This window comes from Passer montanus, unplaced genomic scaffold, assembly GCF_014805655.1.
Source record: "Passer montanus isolate IOZ18808 unplaced genomic scaffold, ASM1480565v1 scaffold184, whole genome shotgun sequence".
Classification (NCBI taxonomy): Eukaryota; Metazoa; Chordata; class Aves; order Passeriformes; family Passeridae; genus Passer; species Passer montanus.
In genome coordinates this window covers 383041-400563 of record NW_024365826.1, presented here as the reverse complement: position 1 = coordinate 400563, position 17523 = coordinate 383041, and the positions used below count along the sequence as shown (strand labels likewise).

Sequence of the window (17523 nt, the reverse complement as noted above, 5' to 3'; positions counted from 1 at the left end):
AATTGGCATTCCTAGCAGAGGTCTTAGCAATTATAGTTTATTAACAGCTTTCTAGCAGGGTTTTTACATGTTCACACATAAGTTGACAACAGAAGTTTTGCAAAAGAGTTCTTTACAGCAGAACTGATACTCAAAATATGCTGGAGACATTTAAAGTTCATCTTTTGTTCATCAATTTCATCAGGAACAGCCACTGCTAAAAAGGTGCCATGTATTTGTTTACAGGTTCTCTGGTGGGTCTCAGCTTCAAGTGAGACTCAGTGCTGTGGTGTGGACATCTCCCTGGCTGGCTTGGGCTGCTCCTCGTGTTAGTCCCCACACTGTCCCCTGAGGGACCACTCAGCCTGTCCAGGCAGGCAGAAGCTGCTCCTGTGCCCAAGCAGTGACACAGCAGGGTCACCCCAGCGTGGTGTGGCAGCTCTTGGGCAGAGTGATGTCCTTCAAAGGCATCAGTCCTCTGGAGAGGCCAGCCCCCTGCCTGGAGGGTAATCAGTGCACAGCACACACCTCTGGGTGGATCCCATCTCCCTTCTTCACGTTTCTCCTAAGAAGGGCAGCAGATTTCTCCTAAGAAGGGCTGCATGTAAAGGTTTGGGATGAATCCTCACTCCGAGCTCCTCCCAGCACAGCCACAGGTTCTGCCCTTCATGAGGCCAGACCAACTCTCCTCCAACACACACAAAATGACCCCTCAGGTCAAACCCAGCTTGGGAAATGAGCTTTGCCCTCCTGAAACCCCTCTGCCTCATCGAGACCTGCTGCTAGAAACAATTTCTCATTTGACAAAAGGAGCAGCATGTTTTTATCTACTGCAATAAGTTACAGAAACACCACATTGTAATTTCACCGTTCCTGCTCTTTTCAAAGCTCATCCATTTCAACTTGGGTTTGTTTTCCCCCTGTAACAAAATTCCTACTCCTTCAGGAAGGGTCACCAGTTAACCTAATCCACTCTTTCACCTTTTGATACAAAGCTGACAGGCTGCAGAGAGATCTCTTGGGTCCAGAAAACTCATTAGAACCCATCTTCTACTGGGCTCAGCTTACCTGGGCCCCGAGGGCTGATTTACATTCTTTCAAATAAAGGTGGGGGCTGCTCAAAGACCAGCTGACTTCGCTTGAATCAGGTGCTGTGACTAACACTGATCAAACATCAGTAGTGAAACAAGGGCTGGAAAACAGGGCATCATCTATACCCCTTCTTCTGCACAAACACAGCCAGTGCTGGAAGGTTTGAGAAAGCTCCAACAGGTTTTTTAGGCTCCAAGCTCACCAGCTCTGCAAGTCCAGCATTTCTGTGCACCAGCATCAAGCCCCTCTTGCTTTGGGACAGAATGAGCTTGTGTCTCATCCCAACCACTAACTGGATTACAATGCATTCCATTTGTTTAGCAACATTTTCACAGCAGCTCTAACACAAGCCACATCTTGGAGGAAATTTTCTGATGTGCTGAAGTAGTGCTGGATGGTTTTGTATTCACCTGGAAACTTTTCTCTCTGCTGGAGTGGGATGAGCTTTTCCCCAGGCAAAGGGGAAGTGCTGCCTCCTCCCCTGGCCCAGCTGCACGTTGGCTCTCTCTGAGCTGAAACTGAAAGTGGCTCTGTTCCTGCTGAAGGAAAATAAATGCTGCTACCCAGTGGAAAGTCATCTCACAGCCAGGATGCCTGGGTGCTTCACAAAACTTTGGCCAAGTAGACTTTGCAAAGACTAATCCCACAAATCCCTCTGGTACAAAGCTTCCCTTTCTTATCCTGCTGAGCTCATCCTTGTGGACACAATAATCCTTAAATTTGAACACAAAAACCTAGAAGGTTTGAATGCTTTTATTTGAATTTTTATACAGCAATACAAATTATACAGATTTGTTACAGTACAGATTTTGCAGGGGTTTATAGAGGTACTTTGTGAGTTTTTGGTTTATTTAAAAGAAAGAGGCAGGTCTCGGGAGCACGGTGACATGAACAAAACAATCTCGTGGCAGGAAGCAAATCCTGACCACAGGGAACACTAACCTGGCTGAAACCTACTGGGCAGAAAGGTGGTGGTAGCATTCCCAGCAATAACATCCCAAAAACATCAACCCTGGGATACTCTAGAGTTTTACACAGGAATTGGTGAGCACACAGGTAAGAGGGTTGTTCCTGTAACAGTGCTGAAAGTCCTCGAAGCCCTTGGATGTATTTTGCTGCAGAGGGGACAGAAATGAGGGAAGCTGATGTCACACTGAACCTGCTGCTGAGCAGGTGAGGGCACGGAACAGAGTCGCTGCCACGATGGAAAAGGAAACCAGAAAATGCTTTGGATTCAGTCACTCAAACAGGTACAGTGAGATGAGGAACAGGATTCCAGATCTAATAATGCTGACACCGTGTGCCCACCGAGACACCACCAGAACCCAATGGCTCGTGTCTTGTGTCCCCCTTGGGCTCCTGTGAGCACACACAGGAGAACAGCAGAGCTTCCCTGCAGGGCCTAATGCACAGGAGAGGGGCTGAACACAAAATGTCATCAAGGTATTGCTATTACTAATGTGCATCAGGCTTGAGTCAAGTGTCTGGCACTGAAGGATTACAGTCTTTCAGCAAGCAGGGTCAAAAATGTGATTACACCATCCTAAATGCTTCTATTCAGTTTGGTTTAATACTGCTACAGCAAGTGCTATCACGAACAACAGAATAAATTAGATTATATAAATAAAATGTACGCACCAAATAAAAGATGTCTCTCTGCCACTTTCAATATACTTCATTCCTGCAGCGGTAAGAGACATTTAAGAGGAGGGAGATGAGAAAATTCCACTCTCAGCTAGGAATCAAATTCTTTTTCAGTCACAGAAACTCTCCTTTCTAAACATTTAAGACAAGCAACACCAACTAAATTGCACCCCGAGAATCCATCCCAGGGAAGCCCTTGAGAAGTACAAAGGTAACTGTATATTCTACACTAGAATATGCTGGAATAGGCAAGCAGTCCCTTTCCTTCAGAGCCTTTGCACTGCACTGGTAGTGAAAGACAGAAACCATCAGAATGTAAAACACCAACTTAACACAGATTTCAAGATGCTCAGTGTTAACAGCTCCTCTGCCGTGCTCTTGCTGTGAGTGCAAATAACCACAAGACAGCTTCTGTGCACAGAGAGGGGATGGGGCTGGCACAGAGAACCTGTGACTACGCCTTGGAGCCAACCTGACACACAGAGCCTGTGTCCAAAACACACCCGGGGGAACAGGGGGTTTCCAGCAGAGTCACTCCAAGCAGATTTGTCCAAAGCAGGCAGCAGGACAAGGGCTGCTCTGCAAGCTGCAGCATGCCAGCACTCTGGTTGAGGAGGTTGCACATATATTCCCAAATTTGCTGGCTTTAGTATTAAATCTTTCCTACAAATAGGAAGGGTTGCAATATTACAGGATTTGCTCTAAAATTCTCACAGTTTTATCATCTTTCCTGAAGACAAGTCAGCAGCAGTACTACAGGTAGCAAATGCTTCTACTAGACTATGTACTAAAGTCAGGATTGGAACTATATCAGTGGTAAGTTAGAAGTATCAGTGTCATCCAAAACTGCCTGGGACAGCAAGCTTGGCCACAATCATCAGCCCTGGGACACCTGGAGAGCTTCAGAAATTCAGTCAGCACTGCAGATTCAGAGCAGACTGGTGAGCAAGTTGCTGCTGCTTTAGGAAGGCCAGCAAGCCACACTTGAGGGCATGAATTTAATGTGACTCTACCATCACCAGCCCTTTATTTGAGTGTGTGAACACTCCTCCATCTCTTTCTTCAGCCATCAGAACAACCCTGACAGCCACAAGCACAAAGAGCCCCCTCAGGAGCTGCTCCAGGCTTGCACAGCCCAGTGAGCTGGCAACACACCCGTGCCAGCACTGGGTGCTGCCCTGAGGACTGGGACGAGCTCTCCCAAGGGCATTCCTGGACTCAGGAGTTCAGTGGGGGCTATTTTTTGGTGGCTGACAGCAGACTTTTGCAGCACATTAAATGCTACTGTCCACTGCAGTGTCCAACAGCTCTTCCAGGCTCCCACCTTCCCCATTTGCAACCAAACTGGAGTAACATGGCAAAGCTTCCTACAAAACTGCCTACAGTAGCAAAGCAAACTTGGTTTCAGTTCCAAAACCTGCCTGGTGCCTTCCTGCCTTCAGTTTTGTTTATTTTTCTAAGTTTAAGCTGGAAGAAAGCCCTGCACAGCTACCAGAAATAACTCAGTGAAAGCATGAACAGCCACAGAGTGAATGAGCCCTTTGCTACACTGCTGGTACCTCCTCAGTCTGGGCTTTGCCATGCCAGGCTTAGCTTTAAGCAGCAGGTAAAGTCAAGCACCAGAGGTTAAACATCAACTGCTTTTCCTGGTAGGTTGGGAAGAAAGTAATCTTGCTTCCTCCTACAAAATTTAAGTGCCACATCCATCTATTAAATATAGTTGTGTTAACTGTTGACAAAAGCTTGTTTGATAAGCTTCTGTATAGGAAAATGCTCTTCCACTGAATTTTTGAAGGAGGGAAAGAAAAAGGACTGGAGGAGTCTGACCCTGAGCCACATAGGAAGCACAGTGGAATGCTCCAAAGAAAACAGGCAATGCATGAATATTTGCAAATGAAAAATTACTGAAAAAAAGGAAAGACGACACAGTGATTTTGGGATCAGGCTGCATTCACTAGAGGGGAACCCTTAACCAAACCAGTATTAGCAGATAAAGCCATCTAGAACTAAGATGACCCATTTGCCACCTCTTTCACTCATCAGGGCTCCTTTTCTCACGCACTGATGAAATCCCTGCTTCCAGCAGCACCAGTCTGACACAGCAGCTGAGGCTGAGTGTGGCAAGAGCTGCAGGGGACCAACTCTCAGCCAGCCCTGCTCTTCCACACTCCTCAGGGTGACAGGCAGGACAGCCAGGGGCTGGCACACCCAGCTCAGGACTGGGACTCTGCTCAAGCTGTGCTGAGAGAGTGGACTGAGCAGCTGGAGGGAGGAACACTTCCCATCCTTTCAGGCTATGGAAAGCAGTAAAACCAGCAGGGAGGTCAGAGCTCATTTCCTCAATAAAAACATGGCTCTACCTCTTTCAACTTACCCTGAAAACACAGCCACAGCCCCAGGGCAGCAGCCTCCTCAACCATGATGCCTAGTGGGAAACGGGTCACTCGGAAAAGGCTGGAGGAAGTTGGCAGAACAGCAGCAGTTGATCCATTTAGTGCCTCAGCACCCACACTGGAAGCACCCAGCCTGCCTGGTGCCAGCCACAGGGCAGCAGCACCCACCTGCAGCAGCACAGCCTGATCAGCTGCTCCACCTGCAAGCGCAGGAATTCCAAATCCCACCTGGCAGCCTCAGCAGTGCACTCAAGTGACACTGAAGTCACAGGACAAAGAAGTTTGGCTCATTTTCACACATAATTTTTACTTCACTGTTCCAGCACTCTTTAGATTAGATTTCCTCCCCTTTATCTTTTCCTCTTCCCCCGCTTTAGTATCAGAATGAGACAAATTAACACAATATTTGAAAACTGAGGGGGGGAAAAACATGGTAGACTCAAATAAAGACCAATGTTAAATATTACTTAATGTTTTCTTTTATTTAAAAGATCATTCACAAAATACCATATCCATAAATTTATTTTGTTATGAAGCAGAATGTACTAAGTGTTTGGAATTCCTTTTTTTTTTTTCCTTTGTTTTTACATTTAAAAGTCACCTGTCTTGACTAGAAGTGAGTTTTTTTATATGGGAATTTGTTCTTAAAATCTTTTCCACATTGAAGATGTAAATAGGTCAATTATTGGTTTGGAATACAACCACACAAATGCATGTCTGTCTTAAATTAAGTATTAGTGTTAGACAAATGGTTCTTATCTCAGAAGCAGATTAAGTGAAAGGCAGAAAGAAGGAAAGAGTAGTTCTGTAAATTGCTGGGACTCTGACTTACAAAGGGAACCTTAGGGAAGAAATTCATCACTAGCAGTGGTGCTGGTAGTGGGGCAGCCGTGCTTCCAACCTCCTCTTGCAAGAACTCTGGGGTGCTGGCTGGTTTAGCTGAAGGCTCTCAGCACTGGCAAAAGGGGCCCAAGCTTTTCCCATACACTGGACATGTCCAAACTTCAGTGTGGTAGAACCAGGTTTTGGTGTTCAAAATTAATGATTTCTCCTTTTGCTTCAGCCTCCCCTCCCTCCTCCCACACAACACTGACAAGAAACATTTCAAGGGAAGAGAGGTGTAGTAACAAGAGATGCTTTTTACCCAAACTTCTACATGAGAATCTATAGCAGAAAGATTACTAATCTGCCCATTTTCAAGGTATTCTGAAAGCTGAGGTCCTAAAACTGTACCCCACTGGGCAAAGAAATACAGGGGATAGTGACGATCAAATACTGCATGGCAAAGTATACACTCCTTCAACAAAAATAAAAAAGTCAATTTTATTTGTAGAAACTTCATTTAAAAATTTAGCAAACATGTAAAACCCAAAAAAGTAAGCAGAAAGAGCCAGTGAGCAGTTGTGCTCAAACAGGCATGGCTTTGCAGCACTAACCTTGAGCTCAGAGTTGTAGTAGCATCATACCATTTGGAAGTCAAGAGCCAGCAGGAAGAGGCTGCTGGCAGAGGCTTTATCCATACTGATTCCACCAGCTATTCACCAGGCTTGCCAGGCAAGGCATCCATAAAATTGATCCTTCCTGGCAACCCATGTGAAAGGGCAGCTGCCCCCCTTACTTTAGTAAGGGGCTCTGCTGTGAACAGTGACTATCACCAAATGTCATAAATGGTATTTCACTACTTGGTTAGAACTGTAAATTTCTGTTCAACTCATCTGGACTCTTCAGTTTTCCTCTTCAGAGCCACAGCAATACAGAACGAGACATGCAAGTCAGAAGAGGAACACTGAGGAAGTAAAAGGAAACAATACAGGGAAATAACTAAGTCTAACCTGTGCTTCTAAAGTAAAACAAACCCAGAAAGGAAGAAGTGAAGCAGCACCTTTGTCCAGAGACCTCCACACTCGTGGAAGCAGCCACACTGCCTTATCTACTGGCAACTGTGCTGCTTGGAAGGAAACAGAAGAGGGAAACTCAGCACAAAGCAGGCACTAGATACAGCAAAGCCAAGAACGTACTAAAAACCACTTGTTAACAGCTGACATGCATTCACAAGCTCTGTGTTTTCGGTTTCAAAGAGGACAAATACCAGATGGCAGGAATGGTAAACTGCAGGGTTGACATTCCAGCAGAGCTAGTCACTCTGTACTGTCTTGCTTTTTCTCCCGCCTCCCCATTCCCTCTCAACCCCAAACTCAGTCGTGTTCTTTTACTACTTCCTCCCGGGGCTTGGCTCCTCCAAAGATCGCAGAGTTTGGATTGGCTACTTGGTTGAGGGGAGTATCGACTGTTCGAGGTTTGAGCTGGAGTCGGGGTCGCTGTGCTCTTTCCTCTGAAAGGAAAAACATTCCACTGGTGAGATCTGCCTGGGAAGGGCAGGAGCTTTAACCTGACAGCGAAACCAGGGGTCTCCTTTGCAGAGGAAGAGCAAACCACACACGGGAGGAGTTTACCTTCTGTTGGCTCTCTGAAGTCCATGGAAGAGCCACGGAGGGGAGGCCCATCTCTGAAGCGACCGGTGCCACCACTTCCCATGGAGGCACCTGGTGGCCGCCGGTCTCCAGGGCGGGTTCCTCTGCCCCGACCTCCCAAGAAGTCATCATCTTTGAATCCTGAAGATGGAAGACAGTGAATTTAAAGAGCATCTTTTGCAATGTATTTCATCTAGATTTATCTGGAAAACCTTGCTAGTCAGCGCTGTCAGTCCGAGGTGGTGCACTGAGAGCCTTTGTCTGCAGACAGATTGTTTCACAGAGCTCTAGCACCTTCTGGAGGAGTTGTTCAGGTTCCATCTGAAACCACATATACTATGCCAAGTTCAGAAATGCTTTATCCACTTACAGGCTTATTGGAGTGCTGGAGAGTGGGTCAAGTGAGTTTAAAATATAAACCTTGGCTGAAATTTGAGTTTAACATCATTAGCTGAGTTGAGAGACAGCACTACAGAGTAGTACTCAGACGGTACTCAGAGTACTTCCATAGCCAGATCATCACACTGGCTACAGCCTTAGCATGAAATCTGCAGGAGCAAATTGGAAAATAGCTGGGGAGTAGTGAAATACAATTATAAAACAGAGTAAAACCCCAGGACTGTTTAGCTGTACTATAAACTGACCAGGCATTTACTAAATTAATTAAAGGGTTGGGGGAGAAAAATAAAAAAAATCAGACTTTAAACTGACTGCATTTCTTCAGTTTATGTATCACCAAAAAAAAGTAAATAAAAAAAAAAAGTAAATCAAGAAGTATCTGTCACTGACCAGAGTTCCAGTCTGTACCAGTGACTACCCTTCAGTATCTCTCCAAGCCCCCACTGCCTGCATTTCAGTGGGAGGAGGATACTTCAGGCTATCAGCATAAAGAAAGGGAATACACTCAAATTTTCAGAAGCTGCCTGGAAGAGAAAGTTGTTTGGTTCCCAACTGAGATTCTCCTTTCCACTTCAGTATTTGGCAGAGTTGCAGAGCTGTCCCTTACTTACTTCAGTGCCAAACAAGCCATCTTTAAAGACTTGATCTAGAGCAAGGCTGCACAACCTGAGAAGAAAAGCTTCCGTAGCAGCTAAGGCTGAAATGCTAAACTTCTGGCTCACAAATCACTCATCCAGCATTTAACAGGCTGAAATGCATCCACATTTGGAGAAGCTGCCAAAGAAGGTATGAAGCTGTGACACAGAATGCTTAGCTCCAAAGGCAGGTTAAGCGCAGCACTGCAGCAAGCTCCTGTCTCCAGCACCATGCTCCAATCCATGCTGGGGGCAAGGACACACCTGGCCTCTCCTGCATCCTTCATTCCACTCACGCAGAGACCAGACATTGCAACGTCGTACTTGCCAACATCTCTCCATCAGAAAATGGACCAAACCCATGAGTTCAGAGGACAAAAGCAATTGTGTTAATACTGCCCTGCATTCTAATAGCTGGAACTGACTGGAAGCTAAGAGCAAACCCAGTGGCTCTGTCACTGCCTTCCACTCAGCAAGCTCAGTCACTTGCTGCAGCTGCATTACCAAAGCAGGGCTGAAAGTTTAGGAACGTTTTGCATTTACAAGTGCTTTGGTACACTAATCTGACTGTGGAGAAGTCATTTACTCCAGGGACACCCATATAATGACATCACATCTCCTTGAGAAGATGAAAGCCTCTGCTCTGACAGAGAATCAGCCTTCCTACATGATCTGTCTGTTTCTGCTACTATTCAGAAATTTACTTAGTTGTATGCTTGAGAAATGCTTAAAACAGTCACCCATGGGCTACATCTGGACAAGAATTCTGTTATTTACGGTTGTTTCATAGAATTTTCTATTGAGACAATTTCCTCTCATGGAAATGGAAGATTTCCCACGAGGAATCCCATCACAGCTGCAGGATGTCCAAAGTTGGTACATACAGTAGATTCAATCTAACCAGTAATGGTGACAAATGAAAATGAGAACATTTCAGTGCCTTTTAGGCTTCCTATCTGTATAAGTGTTAATACTGATACCAGAATTGAAGTCATCTCTGGAATCCCATCCACCTCCTCTGGATTCTCTGGAACCTCCTCCCATTCCTAGGAAAAAAGCCACAATTGTGTTCAAGTGTGAAGCTGTGGGAAAGACTGAGCAAGGGAATACCAAACCAATGTTTCAGTCCTTCAATATTCAAAGTCATGCTGCTGGAAAACCCTTTTCTTTTGGTACAACCAAGTTCCATTGCACAGGAACAAACAGCCAGTTTAAGTTAACCACCAATAAGTGGCCAGAAAAGTTTCTTTAGTACACATTCAATGGAAACTTCTGGGGAGTCTGGTTCAACCAACCTTCAACTACAGGCAAGAACGTTTTTACACTGGAACAAGATAAATACTCCAAAATTAGCACTTGTCTACATGTGCTTACTCACTTTTCATACATCATCATAAAATAGTAGCAGATCAGACTGTTGGGCTTATGATTGTCCTCTGCAAGACACAACACATCAGTAGGGGTATTGGTCTCACTTCCTGGGTTAGGAGTGACAACACATCCAGCCTTTGGACACAAAGCACAGCTAAATTTCAGACACCTCAGGAGCGGCAGCAGCAGCTAGTTAGAAACACGTACATATTTACATACAAAATATCACTCTTCAATATCAGCTCCATGTTCACTTGCATGCCTTGTCTTAGCATTAGTCAGCACCAGAAGCCATAACTATGACCATCATATTTAAGAAGCTACTTAGAAAAATGGAAGTCACCTCTGTCATCAGGCCCGCCGCCTTTTCTGAAGCCAAAGCCACCTTTATCCTGTTTCCTGCCTTCTGCTATGTCCACTCGGAGTGACCGGTCACCCAAGAGCTGTTAAATCAAGGGAGAATCTGTTCAGGATGGATCAAAAGGGCTGCCAAAGAGTTTGAGACTTATGCTTGTGCTTGTTTTTGACTTCACAAATGAATTGCAAATGTACTTACCGCACCATCGTATGTAAGAGCTTCCTTGAGTGACTCCACCTCATCGAACTCTACGTAACAAAATCCTGTAAGAAACAAATCTCAAGTTAATAGCACTTTAAAAGGCCTTTCAAGAGGCTATCCTCCTGCATGCCTGCTAATAGCTTCTTTCTCTTTTAAACATGAGTTGGGATGTGCACATACAAGATGCACATGGCTTAGAAAACAATCATCACCAACAATGAACACATTCACCTGCACCTGTTAATGATGGGGCAAATCCTGAAACAGAACCCTGGGCACTCTGAATGGAAAGAGCCTAATTCTTTTTTTCACAGAGTTCTCATTATAGATTAGCTCTCATCTATGCTTTCAGACAGTTATTCAGCTGAATATTGACACTTCATTCCTAGAGTTTTTAAACAAGAAATTGAAATAGTTATGTGGTCAGCAGTGTGATTTTGTATAATCACATCATTTAGTGGATGTACTCCTTTTCAAAGGCCCTCTGTTATCCAAGGTAAAGCTTTTCCATCCCTTAAAGTAACTTAGAAATACAGTCCATTTCCACCACACAATTCCCCTAGCAGTTGAATTTGCATCCTCTAAAACAACTGCCTGAATGGGTTATCTACTAGCTTTTTCTCTCTGTCTACTAAAAAAAGACAACAGCTGAAGCAATGAGAGTCTTCTGATGTAAAGGAATTACTTCATACTTAAGGTCATAGGATTTAAGTGGGTCAGCTCTGGTAGTATTCATATCAGACAAGGTTTGAGAAGCTTTTATGCCAGGGCAAATATTGACTCCTCACTCAGGTTACTCTGTATCTCAAGATGATGAGACAGTGACTCTCATTCAAATGATACACTTACACATATCAGTGAATAAGAAAACCTTCCTAAGTCAACATAAAAGCAGAATACTGTGTTTAGACTGAAATTCCCTTTTAAAGTGACTTTCTTTCCTACTAATTTTTCATCTACCACCAAAGAGCTCTGAACACTCACCTTTAAATTTGTCTGTTTCCTTGTCTCTGACTAGTCGTACGCTCCTTATGCTGAGATCCTTGAAAATGGCATCTATGTCTCCTTGGACAGTGTTGAAGGGCAGATTTCCCACATAAGCTGTGAAAGGGGGTTCTGTTGGCAGCTCTTTATTTCTGCGGGAACCAAGGCCACCACCACGAGACCTGTTGGGAAAAGCACAGTGCCTCTGGAGCTGCTCCCAGCACAGCCCTGCCCAGGTGCTGGGTGTAGCTGCAAGTCCATCTTCCCACAGCCTTGATCAATTTTTCTATCCTTTTGCTTGTATGTACCACCTGAACTGCTGGTCAATGCCTTTCCAGTATTACCTGATGCAGTACTTCAGTGGGAAACTGAATTAATTAATGGAGTGATGAATGAACTTCTTAACCCACAATTCATTAAGGAAAGCAACATAAGGTTACCTCTGATGTCCTCTGCTCAAAAATATTACCTCTAAAAAACTCATCTTGGAATCGATTTTAAGAATAATTTATGGCAGTGAAGAAACACTTGTATGGCACAGGTTTGTCAGCTTATCTGGAAATTAAGCTGGATCCAATGCTTTTAACTAAAGAGCATATCATCAACACTCACTCCAGAATCACCCGAATTACCTCAGCAACATTTAAGTTAAGAGAAACACCTTCCCCTAAGTCTGAAGCTGTGGCCATAATTGTTGGCTATCTGGACTGGAATGCTTTGAACTGAACACAAAATAAATTTAGTTGAACATGGTACTCTGAGGCAGAAGAAAATCACATGCTCTCTGGATGCTTACTTCTTTTGTCTTGTGAATTAGAGGTAAACTGGGTGGTCTTTTCCTGTCTTGTCCCTCAGTACCAGTGAAACTCTTGGCACTGTGTGCTGAGGAATTAAATTGTACCAGATAAATTCTTTACTCTACTAATGTGACACATCTGTGTGAACTTCCTGCAGAGCCCGATCTTCAAAAGCCAACTTGGCATTTCTGTACAGAGAGCAAGGTATGTACAAGGCAACCTGAAGTCAAAGCTCCTACACTTGTAGACTAGAGGATGCCACTGGATCCAACACCATTTGTCCCACATAAGCAATTTCTGACCTTTACTTGAAATATCTACTTACTACTCTGTCCATCTTCCCTTTATCACTTTCCTTCCACTGGGCTTTGCTTGTGTCTGCTCCCTGTACATTTAAAACCACGATGGAACACAAGCTGTACCAAAGCAGGATTTCCCAATCTGACATGGGCCAATTAAATAGCTGCAGAGTCTTTCCTAAAATCCAGAAGGTCAAAAAATTTTGTAATTTCATTTTATTCTGGTTGGTTGCATGCAGTCAAAAAAGTCCATTGGGCCAGCAAGGTCCTTGACAGTATTTTTTTTCATTCAAGAATAAATATCTTACTACTAATGAATCAGATAGATTCCTTAACACTTCCTAGGTCAGCCTGTCATTTGTGCCTTATTTAGCAGCTCCATGCAAGAATCATTTGTCACCACCACTATCAACATGCTGCTAAATCTACTTGAACCACAATCTACATATCTTTAATTAGCGTCCACCCAGGTTTGCATTTTAGCATTTTTGACAATATTCCTCATCTGCTTTTGTCTCATTAACAAGTCAAAAACATACTGGAGAACTGAAGCTGTAATAGTTTTGAATTACTTGAAGGCTGAGTTTTAAGGAGGAACTCCAGGAAAGCTGATTTGCTACTCTAAATAATCCCATAACACACAGAATCAGTTCTGTGCCTTTGTCCTCATTTATCACTTACAGCATTAGGAACAGCTATTAACACACCAGCATCCAAAAAAGAAAATCTTCACGTTTAAATCCTCCAGGAACATGAGAGCTGAGTTTCAAAGGGGCATTCTCTCCTTGTATATATTCTCAGGACATTCCCTGAGCTGCCAGTCACCTAAAAATCCAGCCTGGAGTTGAGTCCACAGCCAACAAGGTGATCAGGACAGCTGCAAAGAGCACTCTGCCAAGCTGGGAATGAGAAGGGGAACAAGGGCTGGAACTACAACTTCCATCAGCACCCTCCACTCAGCTCCATTTCAGCCACTTCTAAGACCACACTCTCAATCCCCACAAGGATTTTCTGTGCTACAGACAAACTCCTTTCTACCACAGTGCACCAGAGCTTCATGGGCTGCATATGTAGAAATCCATGCCCTATTGTGCAATCCAGACTGCTTTTAAAGCCAGAAAATTAGATATTCTTCTCCAATTTGATATTCAGGCTTTGTTTATCAAATATATAACTATACCTGTGGTATTTAGTTTCCATTTGAAGAACAGGAATGGTCAATAACTGAGTTTCAAACCAAGTTTCTTATAGAACTCAGGTATAGCAACAGAAAAAGAAACTGTTTCTGTACTTCTCTACATTTTTTCCAACACTGAAACAGTGAAATACAAGGGCTGACTTCAGTAACCAAACAATGAGATTGGAAGAAGATTCTCTCATTTGCAACAAAGTAGGACAAAAGTAAAAAAAATAATTGAAAACACAACTGAACTAGGCAAACAGAGTTCTGAATGAACATCTGCACTTCCCACTCCAAACTTCTGCTTAGACACAATTAAGTAATAATAATTATTATGTCATCTTACTGTGAGAATCTGAAAGACATGGCTTGATTTCCTTGTGAGCAAACCACAGCAGAATGCTGAAGAGGCAAGCCTGCTTCTAACAACATCCCCAGAACTGAACTTTGGTGGGCTGAGTTAATTATTTTGGCCATATTGGGTAGAAAACAACTCAACTCCAATTTTAAAGCTATTCTTATGCAAAGTTTAGTCAAGTTTCCAGAAAATAAGATCTGCCAGAAGTTCAAAATGAAGGCTACTTTGAAAGCCAGGATCTGAGTTAGCCTTTCTCTAGAGATCAAAGCTCAAGATTTGCCTTTTGCACAGCACAGAGACAACAGCCTGCCCTGGGCTCTGACATCAGAGCTGTCCTGGGGGAGCACAGGGATTGGCAGGGTGACAGTGCCAACCCTCCAGACCACAACACCAAACTCAAACCCAATTTATTCAAGCAACCCAGGACATGTCTGGAGACATCAGCAAAATGCCCACCCAAGCCTGAAAATGAGGAGATCCCTTTAAAGCTAGGTGGGTAAGGCAGAGGACCCAGGCTGCCAGAAGCACAAGGACTAACTCCCCATTTTCACTGAGCTGGGCAGCACTTCAGCAGGTGAATCCCAACCTTTAGTGCCCAGCACTTCAAGCCACACCTAAATAAACAGCCTAGCAGTGAGTTAGGAGTGGTGAACACTCCCCTTCTCTCAACTCTGAGCTCTACAGACAGTTTCAGTTTCAACTAGGCCTTGGTATACTTACCTATAGGTTTTCCTGTCAAATTTTGGCTCCAAAATACTTTCCAAAAAGCTCATAGTAAGCCTTTTGTCATTTGTGTCAGCATCACATTCTTCACCAGGAATAAAGTGACTTTTTTAAGTGACTTCATAATACCCCCCAATGTTATGATTCAGCTTTCAGTCAGTGCATCACTGAACATCTCAGGTGCAGCAAACCCCATCTCACCACACCACTCATATCTTGATGCTCTTCCACCATTACTGTGATGATTATGAGAGAGGCAGCTAAGTTCCATATGTCAGAACCTGCTGGGCACTGATTTCCCATCTGCCACACTGAAATCCTGTGCTCACTCGTTATGTGCACCAAAGGTTATGCAAAGTGCAACTTCCACAAGAACTACTACACCTCAGCTGAGGTTACACTGCTCCTGCAGTCCTAGAGCACCCAAAAATGAGCAGGAGCACTTCAAAGGAACATGGGATTCTTTAATCAGAGCCTTCAAGAACTCTGTAGTTTTCACTACAGCTCAGATATGACAGGACTCCACACAATGTACACAGGGACTCAACTGTGAGTTAGCTCTTAGTAACTTCATAGTTACAGTAAGTTAGATAGAAGTGTACACTGGACTCCAATATCAGTAGTATCTGATGTTTAGAACTGCAGGTAAATCAGAATAAGTACATTTTCTTATCTGTAAAGACATCTACTAATTTGCAGGCTGCCTTCAGTTTAGCAAGCAAGGATCCACATCCTCCCTGACAGCAAATTTAAGTTCTCTCACAGGAACCTGAATAACATTTCACCTGGCGTTTTATTCCTTCACAGAATATGCCCACACTGACTAGACACACTGTGCAGCAATATCTGAGTTTACAGTGAGTCAAGTATCCCTTCAGGCTGCTGGCATGGTTATTTTGTTACAGAATTTAAAAAAACAACAGAAATGCAAGTGGCTACATCATCTGTTTGCTCTGGGAGCTCTCTGAATTAGACACAAAGGGTATCAGTGCATGAAAATGAGCTTGAAAAGCTTAAAGCAGCAGAGTCCCTCCAAAGACACAAAAAAACTTACTGCTGTTCTAAGTCCAGCAGCTCCTCCCTGCTGCCTAAAGAGTCTGAAACGAAACCCAGTTATTTATCTAAGAGCAGAAAAGGACACGAACACACTTTTGATCAGGCAATACACCCTGGAAGATTAGATTATACAGTAACACACTTGGGAAGATTTGTTCACAAAGAAGTTTATTCCACAGGTTTATGCCTACTGCTTTATTTCAAAGAAACTTGTAACAGCACCAGCCTCCAAAAAACAAATCAATTGTTGGATTGCACCTTCCTAGCTTGATTTAACACAAACTTCTGATTACGAGTTATTGTCTCTGTAGCTCCTCCCCTAAACACTGTTCAGCAGCGAGCCGGCGACAAGCCCGATTGCCCAGGATCAGGGATTTGCAGCCACACCGGAGCCCCGGATAACGCAGGACCGCAGCTCCCGGCGGAGACACCACAAAGGCCTCGCCCTTCCTCCCGCCGCAGGCAGCACAGCGCTGCCCGCTCCCGGGGGCGCCTGCTCCCGCCAGCACCGCGCTCCGGCCCGGCTCCAGTGCCTCGGGGACGCTCCCTCCGCCCAGCCCGGCCCCGCACCAGCTCCTCACGGCCTTCCTTGGCTCCGGCCCAGCACCTCCCTAAATCCCCCCTCCACTCGCCGCCGGGACGGCGGGAACAGCGACACCCTCACCCCCCCGCCCCCTCCCGAGCCGCCCGGCCCTGGCCGCTGCGGCGCCGGCCGGAGCAGCGCGGGCACGGCCGGGACCCCGGGAGCGCAGCCCCCGCCCCGCCCACAAAGCGGGGCCGGCGCAAGGGCACCCCCGCCCCGCAGGAGGGGGGCAGAGCGAGCCCGGACAGTTCGCACGGGCAGCGCCCCCGGCCCGCAACCCCCGCCCGCCATCCCCGCGGAGCGCGGCAGGCCGGGCCCTGCGGCCGCGCCCCCGCCTCGCCCGGCCGGGGCCACCGCCCCCCGCTACCGTCCCAGCTGCGGGGGGAGCCCCGAGCGCTGCCCCCGGCCCCGCTTACCCGCGGCCGCCGCCGAAGCTGCTGTAGGCCCGGTCGTCGTAGGGATCGAAATCCGCCATCGCCGCCGCGGCCTCGTCCCCGTGCGAGCGTGACAGGACCGCGCCCGAGGACCCCGCAACGCTTATATACCGCGGCGCGCGGGCCGGGGCTGCCCCGCGCGCTGCCTGCCTCCAGCTCCCCGCCCCGGCGGGGCTGCCCGCGCCGCTGCCTGTCGGGAGGTGCGCGGCGTGGCTCGCTGCCGTCGGCTCCGGGCTGGGATCCGCGCGGGGATCCGGCCGGTGCCTGCCCTGCGATCCGCGCGGGATTTACCGCTGCTCCGCCCGGGGTCTGCTCCCGGTCTGCCCGGGATGTGCCCGGTGTCTGTGGGGGATCCCCGGGGATGTGCCCGGTGAGCGCTGGCCGCTCCGCTGCTCGTACGGGGCCAGCCCGCGGCTCTCGTTCCCCGAGCGTGCCGCTGTCGCTGCGGGCAGGGATCGCAGAGCTCATGGAGATGGATCCTGCTCCGGGTGTCACAGTCATCCGCAGTGATCACAGGGATGGATCCTGCCCCGCGGTCATTCCCTGCGCTCCCGTGGGTGTCTGGC

General features: G+C 46.2%; 1 protein-coding gene across 2 annotated transcripts; it reads right to left on the bottom strand.

Annotated features, from left to right (window-relative positions):
- Nucleotides 1-5564: 5564 nt before the first annotated feature.
- On the bottom strand, nucleotides 5565-17093 carry EIF4H (eukaryotic translation initiation factor 4H). Of its 2 annotated transcripts, XM_039705768.1 has the most exons (7): nucleotides 16940-17093; nucleotides 11528-11709; nucleotides 10541-10605; nucleotides 10328-10427; nucleotides 9594-9659; nucleotides 7562-7720; nucleotides 5565-7440 (listed from the first exon to the last, which is right to left on the bottom strand). In XM_039705768.1, the coding sequence occupies exons 1-7, from the start codon at nucleotides 16996-16998 to the stop codon at nucleotides 7304-7306; spliced, it is 768 nt and encodes a 255-aa protein (XP_039561702.1). In that variant the 5' UTR covers nucleotides 16999-17093; the 3' UTR covers nucleotides 5565-7303. The 2 variants fall into 2 exon arrangements, with proteins under 2 accessions (XP_039561702.1, XP_039561703.1); XM_039705769.1 differs by lacking the exon at nucleotides 9594-9659.
- Between the last annotated feature and the right edge of the window lie 430 nt (nucleotides 17094-17523).